Raw genomic sequence first — 16,859 nt, 5'->3', positions numbered from 1 at the left:
GCTGCCTTCGGCTCGGGACATGATCCCAGCGTCCTGGGATCGAGTCCCACATGGGCTCCTTGCTCAGCGGGGAGCCTGCTTCTCCCTCTGCCTCTGCCTGCCATTCTGTCTGCCTGTGCTCGCTCTCTCCCCTTCTCTCTCTCTCTCTGAAAAAAAAAAAAAAAAAAAAAAAAGAAAGACAAACTTGCCATGATTCAAGTAGGGATTTAAGGAAATTATGAAGCAGATAAAGGTATCAATAGCAGAATTTGGGGAGCAAACTGTGTGACATGTACTCTTCTAAGTGTTACATGTTTGTGAAATTAAAAATACTTTGCATTAATTTAAATTACTCAATAATTTTAGATTATTGAAATGGTTGGTCAGTCCAATCTGATTGCTCTAAAATGTATTTCACTTTATTGGCTTTTGTTCTGCAGAGACAATAAAGAAAAATATTTCTAAAATAATTGAGAACAACCACAACCACAATATCCCTTACATTATGTTGTGCTTAGTTGTGTTAAAACTGACAGAGTTGGAAGTGTTTACAGTATGTGAACATACAAAAATACAGTTAACGTGGGTTTTTTTGGTGAAGTAGTAAGTCACATTAGCTTGACAAGATCATGAATAACCTTGCTTCTTGAGGCAAAATTCCAGTCCTTGTGTTTAAACAAAAAAGTAAAGGAAATGCTGTAGTTATGGAACATGCAGTGAAAGCTACAAGAGGGAAAGGTGTACATTTGGAAACAGGCAACTGTGAACGCAAGCTATTAAAAAGTAATTTTTGATGAAATATGTAGCATAATACATGTATTATCTGTATACTCAAAGTCCTTCTGAATATGCTGATATATGGTACCAATATAAGAAATCCATTTGCTTTTCCCTCATATATTTAATACGGGAGCAAGATCAATTTACACTCAATTTTTGTCCAAAGACTAGATATTACATAAGTTTGACTATAACATATTTGTGAGTTTCAAATATATTAGTACATCTTATATGCTTTTAAATTATGTGCAATATCTTTCTCTCCTATGATACAGAAGAAAAGGCCAACAGTGGACTTTTTATACCCTTATTCTTGAGCCAAAAACACATGGTTCAGCTTCCATTTTCATCTTGGAAAGTAGCATGGCAGGCTATGTCGGAGTTAATAATCATGAAGTTGAATCAGCTCCTTCTTGATTTCTCTTCCCAATATAGCCTACCTAGAAATTACTGGTTAGTCACAGTATTAGTATTTCAGTATCAGGTATCCCATATTCATTAATTAAAACCCTCTATTTGCTCAGAGCTCATCCTTTTCCCTGTGATCACAGCAGCAGAAGAAATGTCACTCTGATGGTTGAAGGGTTGAATTAACAGCTATGAGCTCCTTGCATAAGGCACTAGACTATTTGTTTTTGTTTAATTTTGACAGTTACAAAAAAAGTAATCAATATATATTTGTGAATGTCCAAGTAGATAATAAATTATCACAAATAAGAGATAATAAGAACCTTAACTAAGAGATTAACAGTGGTGAGGGGGCCCATTGATGAGATACAAAGGAATTAGAACTGACAGGTCTTGATAAGCAATTAAATGGTTCTTATGTCATGTCTTTCCACCCCCAGCACTGATAGACTGTAAAACATACATGTGTGTGAGTGTGCAATTAATATTTACACTTGCATATGTACACCTTTCAATGGTGCATATCTCTTGGCAGAACATAGCTAAGCAGTTCAATTTTCTAAAAGAGAAATTATATGGAAATTTAAACCATTCACTCCATAAATAGCACAAGTAAGAAACTTGTGAACTACTGTATTACAAGCCAAATCTGAACAAATGAGACAACTCATTATACAGTATGTATGTTTATTGTCTAATCCCACTATTCATTTTAGTCCTTAAAAAATGGGTAATGGGCATTAAAGAGGGCATTTGTGATGAGCACTGGGTGTTGTATCTAAGTGGTAAATCACTAAATTCTACTCCTGAAACTAATACTACAGTATATGTTAACTAACTGGAATTTAACTAAAAACTTGAAACAAAGAAAATAATAAGTAAGAAAAGCTCCAATAATTGTTTTAAAGTAAAATTAATATAGATACTTCTACTCTGAGACAAAGTTTATTTTAATTCAATTTACAGTTGTTAAGTTTTAGGTAGATACCTCCTTTCCCCTTAGTCCTTGTGTTTCCATACAGAGGGAAATTCATTCAAGCAATGCTCCTGGTCTCTTTCTATCCTCTACCCCAGGAAAGGAGAACTGGCTTATTCTAAAAATGTTTATCTTTTTTTTTAAAGCTCTTACTTATTTATTTGAGAGAGAGACTGCACACATGCAAGGTGAGAGGCAGAGGCAGGGGAGAAGCAGGTTCCCCACTGAGCAGGGAGCCTGAACTGGGGTTGATCCCAGGAGATCATGACCTGAGCCGACGGCAGAGGCTCAACCAACTGAGCCACCCTGGTGCCCCAGGAGGACTGGCTTATAAGATCGGCAACTTTGTTGAATGAGTAGGCACAGGTGACTTAGTCCTTTCTGGATTACTCCTTCCAAATCAAGCTACCTGCAAACAGCAAACGCTACAGGACATAAACTTACAAAATAGCTCTAAGATGTGAGGCCTGGGACTGAACCTGTCTTGTGGTTCAGTGAATCTGACTGATTCTGGGATGAATTATTAACAAGCCTATAGACTTAAAGTCATAGCTTCTAAACTTGTCCCCTGTATTTATGGTGATAATTAGATCTCCTACCTTCTAGTTCTGGGTCTAGCTCACAAGTAGACCCAAATTTGAAAACAGGAAATAGGGGGTATTTTTTAAAGACCCCAAATCTCCAAATTGAACATTTACTAAAAAAATAGTAATGTTATCACAAGAAAGGGCAAGGATAAATAAGATACGATCCCTCTCCTCCAGGGATAAAATATAGCAGAAAAAACAAACACACTACTAAATAAAATATAATATTTTAACAGAAATATATAATATTTTGTGGGCCCAGAAAAGTGAATAATTTTAACTGGCCAAAGGTATGGGGGAGCAGGTAATATAAAAAGGTTTAATATAAAAGCTATAGTTATCTGACCTGCACTTTTGAAGAATGAGTTAAAAGCAGACAACAAAGGGAAGATGGTATTTTAATTTTAATGAAGAAAACTTGAAACAAAAAGTAATAAAAACTATAAATAAAGTTTATGAAATAATTAATGGGGCAAGAGTGACAAGGGAAGGGCTTTAATATAATTCAATATAATCAAGGGAAGGGATCTGTTTGGGAGTTTCTCAGAAGAGAATTCTCAAAAGAGCAGGAAAAATGTTTCAGAAAATGTGCCTGCTTATATGTCAAAGCCACTCAATAAGAGCAAAATTTAGGAAAACAAAGTATTTTGCTATAAAAGGATGTAAGGGGGGGATAATGAATTTAAATCAGACATTCTGATGTACACAAATGGCAATCATTTAGAAATTCAGACCTAGTGCTCAAGAGAAAGTTCTGGCCAGTCAGTTACAGTGGAGCATTGTCTTAATATGTATTAGAATGGAAACTGTTGATAGAAATACAATTTCAGGGGTAGAATGGGTGGGGCCAAGAAAAACTATTGATGGAGCTGGGAAAAACACCTCTCTTTGTGCGGTGGGATAGGAAGAAAGGTCAGCAAGAGGAAACTGTGTCCTAACAGGCATAAGAAAGAAACTTTGCAGATGGTACCTAGTAGAGGAGAGATTCAAATGACAGGGTGGTTAACGCAAAATGTTACAAGACGCTGCTGGACAACTGGGGAGCCAGTGAAGTTGACAGGAAGTTTAGCATAGTGATGGAGCCATGGTAAGGAACAGGAGTCAGACTGCAGAATTTATGAGGAGGTAAAAAACTGGAGGCGATGAGTAGACTACCCTTTCATGAACCTTCAATAAGGCTATGATTTCTATGAAAGATCAAAGAAGAAGAAAACACATCCAAGAAAAATAACTCCTCTCCAGTGGATCTAAAAATAAATGTTTCTGAACACTTAAGTAATAATTTGTTTTAAAACCTAGGAAAGAAAAGGTGAATGGCCGGCCTGTAACTTACTCTTTCCCAAACCGGGAACAGGGGCGGGGGGAAGGGTGGGAGGGTACGGGAATGAATGACCTAAAGCAGACCCTGAATATAAAGATGGAGGAAAAGTGGATCAGCCTTGATCAGACTTCCTCATAAACATTCATTGGTATTTGCTACTGAAAACATAAAGAAGAGTCCTCTATTAGACATCTTCAGTAGGAAATAGTCTTCCTAGAACTTTCATTGCAAATAAACCCCAAATTTCTTGATTTATAAAACATGGCTAGATGGAGCAATGGGCTAATCCATACTTATTTTTATTATTTGTGTAATCAACAGAATATATAATGAAGGCACTCAAAAACTGAAATGGCTTCCTTTGCAAACAGTGCTTCTTCGTGCATGATCTAACCTGGGCCAAACCACCCTAATAAGGGAGGAAAAATGGATCCGGTGGCTTGTGACTCCTTGAAGAAAAGAAAATGTCATCTGTGCCTGGTGCTCCTCTATCTTTGAATCATTAGTGAACCATGGTATTGGATATTGAGTCCGCCTTGACAATTTCATCCTTTGCATTGGCACAAAACGTCATTGGTTTTAAAAACTTAGTGAAGATACTTCAGAGAAGGGAAATGAGTTGGTAAAAGAGCATACAGATGTTCATCAAATGGTTCCAAATCAGCAAATTATTTAACTTTCATAGTTCATGAGGCTGTGGAAACACGTTGCCATCTTAAGAATATGAAATTATGTTTAAAAAATTTTCTCTAACATTTTATCTACTATGTATAAATTAGGCATCCACTTAAGAAGCTCTCTGGTCAATCAGAGAAATTAAGTAACCTGGAAGAGCCTCCAAGCCTCCTTCTCCCTACTCTCTGCACATTCTGCCTGGAGATGTTGGGTGCATTTTCCAAAGACAGGAAAGTCACCACTGCTGATAGTGTGATGTTCTGCTTCAGAGTGTGCACAAAAGAGCATTTGAGGTCATTATCTTCCAAACCAATAAGAATCTACAACTTGTGTAATTTTCTTGATGAAAACTTGTTTTATTTTCTCCTTGGCAACAAGGTTGACTGTTATAAATGAAAGATCATCGGTAACGTGAATTTCTGCCCCTGTATCCCCTTTCATTTGTTTAACGGAAAACAACTTTTTATTCCACATATAGAGTGAATATAGGTTTCAATGATATTTTTCTTCCATGATAAATATACTCACTGAGACTTCACTATGACCAGCGCTGGCCAGCGCTGGCTGGCCAGATTGTCTACAGGCTGATCTATTTTAAGAATATTATCTGAGAGGTGAAACTAACCAACACATATATTTGTGAACTCTATGGCTTTAGTATAACAAGGGAACACATACTACATAGGTTTTAGCATAAGAATAAACCTGTGCTGTCCAATAGAGTAGCCACGAGCCACAAGTGGCTATTAGGGATACAAAAACGTAATGCAAAATGATCTACAGTTTTTAACTGATTATATGTCAAAATTATATTTCATCTATATACTGGGTTAAAGTATTAAAATTAACTTCATCTTTTTAATATGGCAACCAGAAAATTAAAAATTATACAGGTGGCTTGCATTATATTTCTATTAGCAGCTCTAAAAATGATACCAAAAATGTTACGGTATTGTTTTGTCAGAATATTCTACTGACTTGAGCAATACTATTCTGTTTTAATACCAGACAGAAACACACAAGGAAATAAAAATAAGTATAAAATATAAAAAGGTTTTTCTTGCTACTCTTGTATTTACTTCTTTTCTTGGGGTGGATAATATATAACAAAAGAGAAAAATAAAACAATTTCAACTGTGATTTTAGAAGGGCCTATAGTCATTTCAACTAAAATTTCTCTTAAAAATATAAAAAAAAACCATAAGTTCGATTCCACTGTTTTCTATTACAAAATATACAAATACAAGAGAAAACTAAATAAAAAAGTAATTTCTTCAGTAGAATCATATGCAGTTAAAAATGGATGTGTCCACCCATACCTATTATTAAAGTTCAGAGATAAACATCCCATAAATAGATAAATGATCCAAACTAGAAAGATTGTTAAAGAAAAGTTTAAAGCAGCCCCTAAAGAGGAGGGTTACATATTAGCGCTGCTAAACATTTTTCCTCAGGATTTGTAAAGAGGTAGTAAACAAATCTCCAGTTCATGACTTCTAACTGAAAAGAAATAGCAATTACATCTAAGGCTTTCAATTATAACCAAATTTACTGGGATAGAAAGTTCCACTAGCTCCTCAGAATTAGGAGACATTGTAATGCAAAAACTTTGAATACATTTGAATTAAAATCATAATTATTTAATAATCAGTCAATTAAAAGTGTTAAGCAAAATTGTGTGTTTGTTTAATGTGCATTTATTTTTGTAAGGCATCAGAAAATCTAAGATAAACATACCCTTTTTCTGTTGTCAAAGTATAACTTATTTGTCTGTCAAAGAGTAAGCTGACTAAACAATGAATATAAATTCACAAGGGAAGTTCTCTACGTAAACAGAATTCTTATTTTAAGTTTGTGGTAAGTTGCTGTAAAACCCATAAATACTATTTATCATCAGAACTAATAGGAAAGTGATCCTTTCCTTCGGATAACTCCCTGGACCTTACATTATCAGCATACTGAAGGCTCCCTGAGTCCTGTGTAAATGAAACCACTGAACAGCAACGGAAGGGGGAAAGCAGCAGCCAGAAGCAGTTACAAATTACATCACACCATTTGCAACAACATTCATGGAAATATGTGTATGTGTAGCCTGGGGCTTACCCACATACACATATCTCTCCTTACACGTGTATAATAAGGGCGGGGGAGATGGAGACAGTTAGCAAAGTGAACATGAATGAATAAACCTGTGAGACTCACATGAAACAAAACGAAGTGATTGAAAAAAAAAAAGAACCACTAGTACAAATGATAGGAAATTAAGAAAGTCTTTATTTTATACCTTTCTCGTTCTGGTGAATGCAAACTAGTATCTGGTCTCAAGCAGTTGGTACTAGCACTCCTAGCCCTGTCAAGGGAGGGCTGCAGTTCACTAGTGCCAGTGCATTGCATCCAGTGGTAGAAGAGAAAGACAAAGAAAACAAAGAAAGGAAGACCATGTTAGAGAGTAAAGCATAAAATAATGTCCCCTTTACATAAAATGCAGAATCACTGTGATTCAGTTCATAAGGGTGTGAGAGAGCTGACAGGATGGCAGTGCAAAATTTTGTTTAGGAAATGAAACTAAACAAAGATTATGCTTGAATTGGTTTGCATAATTTTTTAAGAGGGTCTCAGACTGAAAAAAATGAGACTAGATCACACCTACTTATGAAAAAACTGGATACAGAAAGCACTAAAACAAAATGCCTAAAACTTCGTTACCAAGAACAGATGCCACACCAAAACAAAATGAAGGACATCGGAGGAGAAAAAATTTACAACTCAACTACTTTGGTTCACAACACCAGACGAGGGAAGTGGAAGGCATGACTTCCAAATGGTCTTACCTAACCAATATTTCATCAGTAAATCTCAATACTCTTGAGTGAGAGCATTCATGATGAAGGGGGAAGTCCTGTCTAGTCACTGACTTGGTTTTGGTATGTGCAGGCAGAATTGAGCTTCACACAGTAAAATTATCCAAAAATAAAATAACATAAAATTAACGATCATAATCAAAATCAACAAGTAAAACAACAAGTAAATGACAAGATAACTAGAATTCTGATATTTGAGTAACTAGATTTCATTTAGAGAAATATTCTAGAATTCATAAGTTTTATAATTAAAGTTATTTTTTGGTTTCTTTAATTTAATGTTTCTCTGTGCATAATTATTTTCAAGAAGAAATGTTAGTGCTTTATTAGAATTTAAATTTGTTATTTTTAGTAGGCCAGGGATTCAGGATTAGTTTATAACTGGGACTCACTGTTTGGACTCTTACCTGTAAATATTCCAGTGAGAACAGTTCTCTAATAAAGGCATCTTAGGCGGTAATGTTTTATAGTGCCTACCAAAATGTCTGGAACGTGGCAACACATACATGCAGGAAACAGAAAAATATATATGAAGCAAATACTAGGGCATGGAAAGAAATAGGAGGCCTATAAAGCTACAAACAAAGACAGCTCTTTTGTTTTTTTATCAGAATAACCATAGTAATTATTTGAAGGTAGAATAAGAATTTTTAAAATATGGAATCATAGACATCAGTCTTCATAATTAAGATAAATATGTGAAATTATAATTTCATTGCCTTAATTTGAAAAATATCTTCTAACAAAACTAATATTAATAAATATTAATAAATCAATATTTAAATTTACTCTTTAATCCCTGATTTAATATTATACCTGGTTCTGTGGAAGAAAACAACTTGCAGCTAAATGTCCTAGCCAAATAATTTATCTAATTTTTTTTACAATTTAATAATGTTTCTACAAATTTAATTGCTGATTATAAAACTCACAAGTCTATTTCAGCTCATATTAAAATACAAAAGGTAAGGGAATATACAATTGCTGAGGACAAACTAAACATTCAAATACCCCACTGGTTTACTCATATGTTTACTAACTGTCAAATCAAAAGAAATCTCTTAAAGCTTCAATTTAAAAATATATTAGAGTACTATATTTGAAAACTAACTGAAGACAAATTTTACTGAAACTAAGGATTCTGCTTGCTTCACAGACAATAGTCTCCTTTTCAACTCCCGACCTTAAGCAAGTATCTTCAGCAACTGGTTGTTAAACAACTTTTTAAAGCAATCGGTTCAAAAGTGGTTTGTTTATTCAGAAATACTCAAACGAGGGTTAGCAAAGTGTGTGAAACAGAATGGAAGATAGCATAACATTTATATATAGTATGAAGGCCTAAATTCCTGCCTTGGCCTTGTCCCTTAATGGCAGTGAACCTGGCTAATTCAGGTCAGGCCTTTCCATACATTTATATAAAAGAGGAAATAACATCCACTTAATAGGGGTGCTCAGAGAATTAGATAACAGATATAAAGTATCCAGGACATAGTAAGGCAGTTATATATAGAATTTTCTGCACAATATTACTTTCTTGGGTCGTGTTTTTATGAAAAGGGGTTTAATGGTTAAGATACGTATTATTTTAAGTATTAAGTTATAATAATTTTAGCTATAATTATAATTGAATATTATAATTATTAAAATAAATAAGCAGAAAATGGATTAAACAACATGAGACAGATTTCTTGACTCTAACATGCTGTGCACACTAAATCTTCAGGGAGTGACTATAATTTGCAAAGTTTCCAAAATCTATTTGACTCACAAACTCTTTTATTGGCACCACACCAACTCTTCAGAATCTAATTGTGGAAAAACTAGTTTAGTGGAAAATGTCAATAGACCTGATTTTGAATCCTTGCTCGTTACTAATCAAATTAAACTTTCTCAGCATCTTTCCTCATCTGTAAAGTGAGGGTAATAGCATTCGTATCATATAATTACTGCCAGAGAATTGAGATAAACTACATTAATGTCAACACTATGTTTGGTGTTCAATGAATTTTATTTTCTTTGCTTGTTAGAAAGTAGCAAATCCTCAAATTTTATTCTTAAAATTGCTAGGTGAATATGAAATGATATATTTGAAGACTGTACAAAATGATGACATTACCAGCATATCATATTTTGCATATACTGATATCTCACCTTTATATGTAGAAAATATGGGAAAGAAAAAATATATTTAGCTGTTCTAGTTCCATTCGTCTAAATTTATTTTACCTTTTTTTTTTTTACAGTCGTAGTCAAATCAATAGGACTATGAGAAAAAAAAAAACTTTTTGAATTTGTAAAAACATTGTTCCTACTGACAAACTATTTGCTAGGAAAAACAACTAATAGTAAGCCTGGGCAGCTGAACATTATTAAGAATCTGAGATAATTTTTACAATATTTATAATTTTATATTTTTCCCCAGTTCACAATCAAAACTAGTATTTCCTCATTTTTTTCCCCTCCCTGTGGCACTACAGGAAGACATGGAGGTTGTTATCAATAGGATAATTTTATATATATAAGAAGCTGAAACAATTTTTATTAGCATGATCACGTTAGTATAATTGAGAAGAGCCACATATTCCATGCAGACAAAATACGCTCCCCATTTGTCCAGTCATAGCTCTTTCCTCCTCTTTCCTACTGTCTTCGTATTGGCCAATATATCTGAAAAAGTTTGCCTGGGTTGTCAGTTTGTTTCACTGACTTTCTACTTCCTTACCTTCTATTAACTCTAAATTGACAGTAAGTGTTTGCGACCGCATCCTATGAGTAATCTGTAGGAGATTTACTAATTAACTTATTTATTTTGATTATGAAATCCAAGACAGAATGGGAGGTAAAGTATCAGATTCTAAACTCCAAATTACAGGAGAATATTACATCTCTTTTTCTTTTCATCTTAAAAGAGGCAGCATATTGTTGCATGCTTATATGAGAAAGTTTGTATTGCAACCCTGCTAAACTAGTGGGGGGATGAAGGCAGGGAGGGTTTAGAAGTTAAAGGTCAAACATTCTCATTCTTCATCAAGAAGGAAGATGATGCTCAGCTAGTAAGAAGTGACTGCTATAAGATTTTATTAAAAGCAAACAGAATATAAACAATGGCAGATTCCAAAAGGAAATAAAAAAAAGGCTAAAACAAACATAATCATCAAAACAATAACACTGCCATGCACAGATCAGACCTCTTGTGACTAGACAGGTGTGTGTGTGTGTGCGCTGCCAGGGGCAGGGGTGGGGACGCTCACAGTGAGTATTTTTAATTGTAATTGCGGAAATCGGTTCCTCGGTTTTAGGAATGCATAAACAGTTCCACAGAGGCTCGTCAGTCTCTGGAATTTGAAAAAACAAATAGAAAAGCAGTCTGCCTGGATTAGAATTAAAATATATTTGGAACCTTTCCACAACCTCCAATAAAACAAAACAAATTTTGAATGCTCGGGAAATTAATTTTACATATTTGTAATAATACCTTTAAGGGCGAGAAGAAAGAATAGTAGAATGGAAAGAGAGTCATCACACACAGTTACCATTACCAAATCCCTGTATTTACCTGGTAGTGTGTAGGCATTCTGCACTTCGTCCTCGTTTTGCTCTGGGCAGCATAAGAAGCTCACTGCACAGACAGGATGGGTGGTGGATGAAACAGATAAATCATGAGGCATTAAATGACATGGATAATGCAAATGGTATGCCGATGAAAACGTGAAAAGGGAAGAAACCAGATTGTCTGCACTAGCATATTTGCTCGAGAGGTTAAACAAAAATAAACATGACAGCATTTCAAAAAATTTAAACAATAAAGTACAAACATCATGGTCAAAGTCCTCACTGTTGTTGATTTGCTATTGTATTTCCAAGTGACTTTCAAGAATATTAAAACAAAACTAAACTAAATCTTCCCCAAATAAGACCAATTCCAGAGACCTGGGTATTTTTAAAACTTCTGAAAGGCCTACATATCTGGACTTTCTGATGCTCAGTGGAACTCAAAGCATGAGTCCTCTTGGCTTTTACAGATACTAAAAATGCAATTATCAATATTTGTTCTTAACCAATCATGAATATACTTGACTAGAATTATTTTATTCTAAAAACTGGTACTTTTTCTGTGCTCAGATTAATTTCACTTCATTAAATGCCCTGGTCAAGAAGTCATTTTTTTTTTTTTCCATCCTCACCTAAATTGAAAGTGACCCAAGTGGATGTTGACAAGTGGCCCTCATTCAACTCAACTCAGGCTGAGCAGTGTAGAATCCCATTCCCTAGATCAGTTCTTATCTCAGTCCCCAATATGATTTCACTCTTCAAGGTCCCGGCACCACTTCCCACAGTAGGATGACAAAAAAGGATTAAGCAGCTCTATTGAGTTCTGTGTCCTTGACTACACCACAAAAAGTCAATCATGAAGCACAACTAACATTTCCCTACTCCTTCCCAAAAGTTCCTCCACTTTTAAAAACCCAGAAGAGAATATTCAATAAGGTGGGTGTTCTAAAACCTTAAATCAGATCCGGAGCTTGTGGTCTGGCATATTACACAGGTATGTGGTTCGTTTGCGAAGAAAGTCTATGGGCATGTAGAACAAAGGAGTTGTCATGTAGATTTTTAGTAATTGTGTCCAAAAAGTACTTATTTATACGAAAAACTCCATCTCATATATTTCATACTTTATAGACATTTTATGGAAATAAGGTATATAAAAATATTATTATTGAAGTTCTCACAGAAACTCTGCAATTCTTTCAGATGACCTGTATCCAAAATTGTTTAATAACATAAAAAAATAATTATATAATTACAGCAATAACATCCCATATTTGAAAATTGATTATATAGGCTTCCTTCTACAATTTAGAAACAATAAGCTATACATTTTAAACTGGCTAAACATAAATTTCAATTGTAAAAAAAATGCACACATTATGACAATATAACATTAGCCAAATATTTCCTACAGTTGCATTTCTATTAGAATATCCTAACAGCTATTCCTTAAAAGTTCAGTTTTGAGTGATTAAATACTTTTACATTCTGATGTATTATGTCAAAGATATTTATCATATACTAAAACAGAGCAAATAAAGAGTTATAATGGTGAGATCACAGTTTGAACAAATACCTGTCTTGTTCTGATAAATACTGACTGTCCACATCTCTGGATCTGTGATCAACCGGACTTCGGGAGGCATCATGGTGTCTAGTTGGAGAACGTGACCTTCTTGTTGGATGAATTTCATCTAAACTCCTAAAATGATTCCAAAAATACAAACGCATCAAAATGTATACTCTTCCCAAATCTAGCAGACAGACTAACGGTGAATATCTATCAGTAACTGGCAGAAGGCTGGCATGGCTTGAAAAGTGTTGTTATCATAATTGAATACATATTTTATCAATTGAGTTAAAGGTATTTATTCTCTAGGAGTGCTTTGCCTGTGCTACATTTCTCCAACCTTCTCTTGCACCTCTGTCAAAAATGACAATTTTCGTCTGCATACTTAATTTAAGTTTCAGAAGTATATTTTAGGATAAGATAAAATACAGCACTACATTACCTAAGTTGCATGTACTTTTGAAGCACTTAAAGTGTTTCAAAAAGACAATTCTAAATTCTAAAAAAATTTTTTCTAAATTCTAAATTTCTTAAAAACACATTCTGCCTCTTAACCTTTTATTCTTTGCCATTTCTCTCCACAAGTTATCCATTATACAATTTTTCCTAACAGGAGAAAAAACTAGCCAACAGAATACAAGATAGTTATTCAAAAACTGTGCTTGGGACATAAACTTCTTCTACCTCCTGGAAAAAATTTCTCAAGATTCAAGAACAGAATGTAATACTGGTGGGGTAATGGATAAAAAGACATTTTTGCTTACAAATGATTTTGGAAAAAAAAAATTTGACTGATTAAACCATTATTTCATGTCAGTAACAGTCTTGAGGCAGGTTACATTGTATATTAAAATTAAAAAGTACTTGAGACTTGAAGCCCATCTCAAAGCCTACCTCTGTAATGGCACATTTGGTAAACGTGAACGCGGCCTTCCCTGATCATCGCCGCGGTGAGGAGATACTGAACGTGAGCGGTGATGAGTTGTTCTTTGCTGTTCTGGCACAGTTAATGTTGTAGATTTACTTTCTCTAGCACTAGACCTATAACCTACTGGCAAGAGTACACACAAAAAATCTGTCAGTATTCTTCGATAATGTAAACATTAATGTGGAAATATCAAATTCTATCTAAAGCAGCCACTGACCTACTATAACAAATGCCATGCAATCAGTATTATTAGCTTTTCTCTTCAAAACTATTAAGTATACGTACACAGAGTGTAACATATACATGCATAAAAACAGGTTACAGATTTGTTCAAAGGTGCCTGTGGAGATACTGCATGTGAATAATAAAGCTGATGTCTCAGATGTTAGGATGAGCTGGGATACTATTTTAAATTAAAAAGTGAGTGAGTGAGTGATTTTTCATTGACAGTGAACTATAGTTAACAGATAAGTCAATGCTTAGAAATCTGGGGTCTTTTTAAATGTTATTTGAATTTTTCTTCCGAAGGATAAACTATTTTAGCTGGATTTCAGGTGGCTTTGCCGAAAAAAACAAAGAAAAGAAAATGTTCTCTTATCAATTTTAGTTAACAAAGAAGAGTACTAGATCTTCACTATTACAAATATTCACTGAATTTTGCAAACTACATATAATACTGTAATTTTCAAATGAATATAGTGTATGGATGGCGATGACTGTGGCAATAATGCAGAGAAAATTAGCTCTCCAATCACCAAATCTACCTCAGACATCTGAAACTATTCCACAAATGTGTTGATAACATAATTTAGTTTATGCAGTTAAGATAATTGCAATTAAAAATTAAAAATAAATTCTAAATTCATTCTCCCCTGAAACAAAAAGGTTTATATCATCTCTGATTTAGTTAAGACAAAGCCATAATTCAATCTCAAATCGAAGTAATGGTTTAATTAATTTTTTTTCCCACAAGGATCATTGTTTGCCATTATTGAAAGGAAAATAAAAAATTCTGTGGCCAAAGGAAAAATAACTATATTTACAACTACATAAAAGTACATGAAACATGAAAACATTAAATGTAACTGGGTAGTTTGAACTTTTCTTCATTTATTTACTTAGTAACTCCTACATTATATTAAAATATGCCATGAAACATCATTATTGAAGGCAGAGTAAAATTCTCCAATAGCTTATTTGCTGTGATTGTATATTTTAACTAAGTTTAAAGAAAGGTATCTAAACATTTCATAAATGTTTATGAGTGACAATTCAAAATGACAATATCATGATCAGAGATGCCCAACAATTCTGTCATTCTAAGAACATCAGTATAATGACCAAATAATGTAACCATAAATGTTATAATTTATAATTTCATATACTTCATTCTATAACAAAAATCATAGCAATTAAGCTGTTATTTTGAATTCCACATAGGAAAGTTTCTTTGTCATTGTTCAGGTGTATAAACTGTAATATTAAATTTAGAAAGAAACCAAGTAAATTTACATACAGTAAATTTATTTCACAGCTCATTATAAAAAATCATGGTTATTTTTAATGATAATTAATGCAAGGTCTCAATTACCATTTGTTGTCACTTTATAACTTCAGTCATACAATAATTATGGAAGGTCAGGATTGAATTGAGAGCACCATTTCAAGATTTCAATGAGAATTCAAGGTATATAAATGACACTTTCATATTTGATATAATTAACTATTAAGAAATAACTTAGAGAATTTAGATATCTTACTGTTAGAAGGGTATAACTGATTTTTCCCATGGGTTCTTTGTATTTACATAGAGAGTGATATCTAGAGAGTGATATTTTTTTTTTATCTTATCCTAATTCGTATACATAGGTTTTTGATACTTTTCAAAAGAATTTGGTTTTCTTTGTATTATGTTTAATTTACTGCTTACAACACATATTCTTTACCTTCAGAAAAAGGGGGAAGGAAATTGCTAATTTATGCTCATTTCAATGTTTTGGTTAACTCAAAGTTAGAGTGTGTTTATCTGTTTGTTTTTTCATTTTCTGAATTTGTAGTAATGCTCAGAAAGATTGGGGTTACCACCACATGTTTTGCCCATATAAGGGCAATCTGCATATGGTTATTTTTATTCTTCTTTTATTTTTTTAAAAAGATTTTATTTATTTATTTATTTGACAGAGAGAGATAGAGATCACAAGTAGGCAGAGAAGTAGGCAGAGAAGCAGGCGGAGGGGGAGGGGGAAGCATGTTCCCTGCTGAGCAGAGAGCCTGAAGTGGTGCTCAATCCCAGGTTCCTGAGATCATGACCTAAACCAAAGGCAGAGGCTTTAACCCACTTAGCCACCCAGGCGCCCCTGATTTGTTATATTCTTTTAAAAGTCCTGCCTCATTACTTTTTAAATGCTAAATAAAAATGACTATTACTTGAAATGAAAATTTAGGCACTGCTTCCACATGATAAAAGATTACATATATTTATAAAAATCATAATATTGTTTGTTTCAGTACAGAATGTAAACATTTTTGAAACTCAGTGTTTTTTAGTGGTATCCAAAGATGAATAATTCCAATTGTAGTGGATCCTGTAACTCCCCTTTTGGCCTCTATCTTTGTGATCTCTCAGGAAAATGACAGGAAACTTAACATTTTAGTAATTCAGTATCTATTCAATTGGCCATTTATTCTTTCATCCATTTGCTCTTGCCTCATCATTAAAAAATGTGAAATTCTGGGTGAATAAAACTGGAGAACCACACACAGAAGTAAAATCTGTTTAGATGAGTTGGTAATGACCACATTAAGATTAATGGCCACGATTCTTGTTAGAAAGGCTTGATGACTTTCCTACCATGATTCATCTGATTCCTATTTAAATATGTCAGTGGATTTAATGTACAATCACTCTTCCACTTTCAATTAGAAAAAAAACAAATATTCTGTTGAATGTAATATTAAAGTTTCTGTGAAGAATGCGTCTAATTATTATGATTCTTTAAAAAACAAACAAAACAAAATATAAAATTTAATCCACTAATATTTAAAACTCTTGCAGTCTGATATCAGAGTATTATCTAAGAATACAGATATGAACAGCACTAGGCTTATTGTTTTTAAGAATATTTGCTAATGTCATACAGTGATTAAATACAATATTTTCTCTGAATTATACAGGAAGCAAATAAACCTAATTTTAGAGAACTCTCCATAATTTCTCCTAATTTT

At 33.6% G+C, this 16,859-nt stretch overlaps 1 protein-coding gene across 17 annotated transcripts in view; it reads right to left on the bottom strand.

Moving 5' to 3' along the window:
* The window catches only part of RIMS1 (regulating synaptic membrane exocytosis 1), a gene marked incomplete at its 5' end in the record, with an annotated part of 498,114 nt that overhangs the window by 131,812 nt on the left and 349,443 nt on the right, over positions 1 to 16,859 (bottom strand). For 10 of the 17 annotated variants that reach the window (XM_082729765.1, XM_082729760.1, XM_082729770.1 and 7 more), the window contains 4 exons: positions 7,011 to 7,100; positions 11,144 to 11,206; positions 12,713 to 12,838; positions 13,601 to 13,757. In XM_082729765.1, the coding sequence (XP_082585891.1) occupies positions 7,011 to 7,100; positions 11,144 to 11,206; positions 12,713 to 12,838; positions 13,601 to 13,757 (436 nt within the window). The remainder of the gene's footprint in view (positions 1 to 7,010; positions 7,101 to 11,143; positions 11,207 to 12,712; positions 12,839 to 13,600; positions 13,758 to 16,859) is intronic. The other 7 variants (XM_082729771.1, XM_082729758.1, XM_082729759.1 and 4 more) reach the window with 4 other exon arrangements.

Source organism: Mustela nivalis (genome assembly GCF_964662115.1).
Source record: "Mustela nivalis genome assembly, chromosome: 5".
NCBI classification, from domain to species: domain Eukaryota; kingdom Metazoa; phylum Chordata; class Mammalia; order Carnivora; family Mustelidae; genus Mustela; species Mustela nivalis.
This window is presented reverse-complemented; position numbering and strand designations above follow the sequence as displayed.